General features: G+C 18.3%; 1 protein-coding gene across 1 annotated transcript in view; it reads right to left on the bottom strand.

The window, feature by feature from the left end:
* Positions 1–1,494: 1,494 nt before the first annotated feature.
* Positions 1,495–6,740, bottom strand: part of PRSY57_1115600 (hypothetical protein) — a gene marked incomplete at both ends in the record, with an annotated part of 5,795 nt that continues 549 nt past the window's right edge. Inside the window, one exon of the mRNA XM_012908120.2 lies at positions 1,495–6,360. Coding sequence (XP_012763574.2) covers positions 1,495–6,360 — 4,866 coding nt within the window. The remainder of the gene's footprint in view (positions 6,361–6,740) is intronic.

Below are 6,740 nucleotides of genomic sequence, written 5' to 3'. Positions count from 1 at the left end.
ATATATATATATATATATATATATATATATATATATATATATATATTTTACGAACTGTGTTTTAAAAAATTTACAGTAGCTCGTTTTGCTATATATTATAATATTTTCTTATTTTATTATATATATTATATTTATTAAAGAAAAATTGATTCCATAATGTATGCATATATGTATATATTGTATGTATACTATTTATTAAAGAATATATCTAAATATTATATTTTTTATTTATAATATATATCTTAAAATATAATTTTTTTTATATTTTTAAATATGGGAAGAATAATAATACAAAAAAAAAAAAATTATATATATATATATATATATATATATATATATATATTATATACATATGGTATTATTATAATATATATAATAAAAATACAAAAACAGATTTATATTGGTTCATAAATAATAAATTAAAATAAAAAATATACTTATAAAAAAAAAAAATATTTTATATAATAATAAAATGTATTTAATAATATCATATCCATAAAAATAATAAAATAAAATTTTGAAAAAAAAAAATTATATATATTATATGTAATAATATTATTATAAACATATATATTTAATTATTATAAAATATAAAAATAATATATTTATAAAAAAATATATATATTTTTTTTATTATTATATATATAAATAAATATATACATTATTTTTTTATATTTTTTACCATATTGTTATAATAATATAATATATATATATAATACATATAATATATATTATATATATATATATATATAATTTATATATATTTCATATGTAATAATATGTTTTGTTCTTTTTGAAGTGCACTGAAATATTAAAAAAAAAAAAAAAAAAAAAAAATTTAAATACCTTTATAAAATTATAATATAATATATATGTATATTCTTTTATATATATTATATATTATTTTATATAACTTTTTTTTTTTTTTTTTTTTTTTTTTTTTAATTTTATGCATATTTTATAAGAATATTTTTATTTTTTCTTTTGTAGGTTATATATATATATTTTATTTTATTTTACATGCGCTTGAACGAACAAAGAACAAAAAATTAACCAACAAAAAAAATAAAATAAAAATAAACATAATATAATATATTTTTATGTATGTATAAATGAAATATATTATTTTATATTCATATAAATAAATAAATAAATTAATTATGTTTTATATATAATATATATATATATATATATATTAAATTAATTAGTTATATCGATGGAGAAAATAAAATAAATAAATAAATAAATATATATATATTATGTTTATATAACAAATTAAGATATTTAATCAATATATATATATATATATATATACAATTTGTAAAAATAAATAAATATAAATATATATATTTATATATATTTATATTTATCGTTTGAATTTAAGCTAACATAAAATAATAATAATGAAAAGGAGAATATAATTGTTAGCTATAATTCATTAATCATATTATCTAATTACATATCTGGTATTTTATTTATTTATTATTATTTATTTTATTTTGTTTGTTCCGAACGCAAGACCCCCCCCCCCGCGACTTCGAATCCATACTCTTGGTCCTTTCTTTCTTGTATATATTTTTTTAAGAATGTGTCGAATTTACTTACTTTTTTTAATTTGCTATAATAAGTAAAGTATAAAGAGGATCCATGTTTTGTTTTTTCAAGTTGATTAAAGAAAGTGTTAAATAAATATGTGTTTCTTCTTTGTTTATTTATTATTTTTCGAGTGTCATAAAATAATATGTCATTATCTAGAGATAATAAAACATGTTCTAAATAAATAGAATAATCAAATAAAGGTATCCAGTTTTTATTTTTTTTTATAAAAAATATATGAATAAGTACATGTAAAGCCTTTATATCAAAAGGGTTATTTTGTAATAACAGGATAATATATTTCTCGCTCTCATATATATTCTTTTGATAAATATAATAATATATAGACATGTTATATAAGATAGAAGATATAACATTTATATTATTAGGATAAAATTTAGTTTTACATATGAATATTATCTTTTTTAAAAAAATCTCACACTGTAAGTATTCCTTTCTTAAAAAATTATAAAGAAAATATTCGTTACATACAAAAATGTTATCGTTTTCTATTTTTAAAGCTTTACTAAGAATATCCCTTAAAAATTGTATTTTCTCAACACAAACGGCTATGTTAGATTTGCCAGCGGTGTTATTATAAACAATGTTATCTGTATATATGTATATATTTTTATCTACCTCGATATCTATATCAATATCTATACCTGTATCTATATTTTTGTTTATATTTTTATCTTTATCCACATTTTTGTTTTTGTTCTTGTTTATATTCTCGTTCTTGTTCTCGTTTTTGTTTTTATTTTCATCCATATATCCGTTCATGTTATCGTTAATCCCATTTTTATATCGCTGATATATCCCTAGCACCACCGAACTATATATTAGATACGGTGTTATATTGTGCGGCTTCAATTTGAGACATTTAAAAAAAATAAATTTTTTATAATTTTTCTTCCTATCCTTTGTTAAGAAAGATAAAAAAATATATAGCATATAAACATAACACATGTAAAAATTACCTTTTAATTGCATGCATTTTATAAAATATAATAGAGCTTTATTAAAATTGTTATTTAAAAAATATATGATACCGAACATGTAATAATCTATATAATCGTTTTCATATTTATATTTCTCTTCTTTATAATAATACTTTTTCTTCTTAAAAATGATATCACTAACTCGTTCATTATACAGAAGAAAAATTTCTTTAACTTTCTCTTGGGAACTCTTGAATACACTTCCTAAATTAGTTATAGATGTAATGTATAACCAGATGGCCTCGTCATTTTCATATTGTTTTCTTTCTTTTATAATATATTTGCTTATATAATAACAATTTGTATAATCATAATTTTTCAAACAGTAAAAGGTAATACACAAAAGATCTATCAATGTTACGGGGTCAAATATGTATAAATTATTATTGTAATGATGATCATCTATATGATGATAATTATTATGTATATGTATATATTTATTATTATGTATATATTTATTATTATGTATATGTTTATTATTATGTATATGTTTATTATTATGTATATGTTTATTATTATGTATATATTTATTATTATGTATATATTTATTATTATGTATATATTTATTATTATATATATTCCTTTTATTATTATTTCCTCTTGTCTCGTAATCTCCTAAACATTTCTCATAAATGATATTTAATTCTACCCCAAGTTTCTTTATAGTCCCTAAAATATTTTTATTCGTATATGCAGTATCAACAAAATGATTTATCTTTCTTATTGTATACTTATAACAAAAATGATTACAAGCCCCTTGAGGAACAATATAGTGAGCTAAAAAATAATTATAATGAAACTCATTATTCTTTAAAATATTATTATTAGTTACGGTATATTTATGTTCATTCTTATTTTGAAGATATAATATGATGTCTTTTCTATTTATTTCTTCTTCGCTTTCCTTATGATCATCAACAAAATAATAATTGTCACTATATAAAGATTTGGGCATATCATAATCATCTTGATTCCCATTTTTATTAATATAATATAACACATTATTCATGTTTATGTATAAATTTTTTCCTTTTTTTTTTTTTATATTTTTTTTTTCATCAAAAAAGGGGAAATGATACATTAACCTCTTAGGGTCATAGCAACCATCTCGTAATTCATCTTTCATATTATAATAACAATTTTGGGGTTTCTCCATATTTCTGTTCATTTTTCTTATATTATTATTTATATTATAATCGTTTTGATTCTTTGCTTTATTATTACCATATAACAAGTTTTTATCGTTTATCTGTATAGAATAACTATTATTCTTTCTACTACGTGGATCTTTGATGAATTCAAAGGTGATGTCATTATGTATGTTCATATATTCTTTTATGTCATATTTTCGAATATTGTCCATTGTATGTACTTTACAAATATAAAAATGAAAGAGTCTCTTAAAGTCATAATGTAGTTGTACATATTTTATTAATGTATTTTCTTCATGTATCTTTAATTGATGTGTTCCTATTACTTTATCTAGGCATATAAGAATGAATGGATGGATTTTTATAGGATCAAGAAAACACTGATAATTATAATTATAATTATAATTACAAATGTTATTATATTTATTTTTATAATTCTTATTATTATCATCACTATCATGTTTATTATAATCCTTATTTTCATCTTTAATAATGTTGTCTATTTGATGTACTACTACCTTACAATATTCTGTTATACTCAATTTTAATTTATTTAATTTCTCAAAACATAAAGCACTTAGGAAAGTTAAAATGATTTTATTATATAAATTTATATTATCATTATTTATATTGTCACCATTTATATAAGATATATACTTTAAGCAGAGCTCATACTTCTTTAATTTTATTAACGATTTTATATATATATAAAAGATATGAAAATTTATGTGAAAATATTCTTCTTTATATAAGTGAATAATTTCCTCATATTCTCCATTTATATATAAAGAACAAAAGTTCAACATAAAAACAGACATGTTTTTAAAAACAAAATGTTTATTCATTTTTTGTACTATGGATTTCAGTTCATTTTTATATGTTTGTATATTTATCATTTCCATACAATTTTGTTCATCTTTATATAAATTTTTTCTTTTTTTTTTTTTTCTTTTTTTTTCTTCCTCTTCCTTTGTTTTCGTCTGATGGTTATATATTATACCTCCACTTTTACAATTAACAATTTTTTCCAAATGTAAAGGATCATAATGTGTTTGATTTAATCCTTTAAGTATTTGCATTTTTAAAATGTTATCATCCTTTTTTTTTTTTATATTCATAAAATTTAAAAAATGGATATTCTTCTTTTTTGTTAAAATGTCATTTTGTTTTTCTTTGTATATATTCTGATTTTCTTTACATTCATCATATATATCTTTGCTTACATTTTTTAGTTCATTTTTTACTCCTCCTTCATAATTTCTCTTTTTTATTTTATTTCTCATGTCAACAATAGAATGTGACATGATATCTTCCTTTCCTTTAATAATAATATTTTTATTTATTATGAATTCATTTTGTTTTTTTGTCCTTTTCTTTTTTTCATATTCATCTTGTTTATTTACATAATCCGAGCATGATCTAAAACTTCTTTTTTTATGTAACCCTCGTGAGGTGTTGTATATATGTTCTTTTTCTAGTTCATTTTGAACTTTATTTCTTTTTAATAAACAATTTGCTGAATTGTTAATATCATCCTTATAATAAGTGTTCATATAAGAGCGAGTTGATAAATTTCTTTGAGTTTTTATATAGTTTTGCTTATAATCAAATGATTGTTTATTATCTACATTATGTTTTTCTCCAATTTTAATATATTGATCTTTATCCCTTGAGTGGTTGAACTGTTCATGATGTAGAACTGTATGATTTTTTTTGGTATCATTATTTTGCTTATGTTTTATTTTATTTTTAAAAGTAAAAATTTTATTTTCATGACAAAGGTTTATAATTTCTTTGAATATAAGCATACTATTATGTTTGATTTCTTCTTTGTCTTTTGATTGGTATGTATATGGTTTATCATGATGATCATCATTGTTTATTATGTTATTTGTTTGTTGTTTTTTTTGTTTTTTTTGTTTTTTTTGTTTTTTTTGTCTTTTTTGTCTTTTTTGGCTTGTTTTTTTTTGGCTTTTTTTTTTTTTTCTAGCTATTTTATGTTCAGGTAAAAATTTAGAAAAGGACATAACACTTTCTTCGCTAGTTGTGTAACCATAAAAAGGAAATAACAATTTGGAAATATTTAATGACGATGATTTTATTTGTTTTTTTTTATACTTGATTTTTTTATTAGAATTATTTCTTTTCATTTTTGAATATATTTTATTATGATATTTAAATTTTTTTTTTTTTTTTTTACAAGAAGGAGCATGATCAATATGAAGAAGGTGTGATTGTTCAGATATTGTATTTGCACCTAGATTATAGTGTATAGAGTGATCATAAGTTTTGTTTAAATCTTTTATATGTTTATCATACTTCGATATTTTATTCATATTGAAGTTTGGTATATAAAATCGAAGTATTGAATTTTGCAATTTATTATAAGCTAAATAATGTGACGTTATAAAATGTAATTTATCAATATTATAAAGTTTATCTACTTTATATAGTTCATTCAAATTATATAAATTATTTTGATCATTTACATGATTAATATATTTTTTATTTATATATTTTTCTTCATCTCCTTTAATATATATTAAATTTTTATTGTTTCTTCTTATATTATTTTGAATAATCTCTTCAGATTTATTTATTTTTTTGTTTTTCTTTGTTTCCACATTTTTGTAATTAAAGAAATTAATATCTCTTTCAATATGACTTATACTATGTACATGTTTATTTTTATTGTGAAAAAGTATATCACAATAATACAAATAGAAGTTATTATACAAATATGATAAAAAATAACAAGAGGGTGCGTCTTGTTCAATTTTCTCATTTTCTATTAGTAGTTTTAAGTAGGAATCTTCAAAAATGTCCTTTTTTAATTTGAAATTTTTTACATTCTCTATAAATCAAAAAAAATAAATAAATATATATATATATATATAATATGTATGCAACCAATAATTTTTTTTTTTTTTTTTTTTTTTTAATATTTCATTCAATTTAAAAAATAACAAATTATTTTTTTATTTATGAATAT

The sequence above is a fragment of the Plasmodium reichenowi genome, chromosome 11 (assembly GCF_001601855.1).
Source record: "Plasmodium reichenowi strain SY57 chromosome 11, whole genome shotgun sequence".
Taxonomy (NCBI): Eukaryota; Apicomplexa; class Aconoidasida; order Haemosporida; family Plasmodiidae; genus Plasmodium; species Plasmodium reichenowi.
Note: the sequence above shows the minus strand (reverse complement) of the source record. Positions and strands in the feature narration are given on the sequence as shown.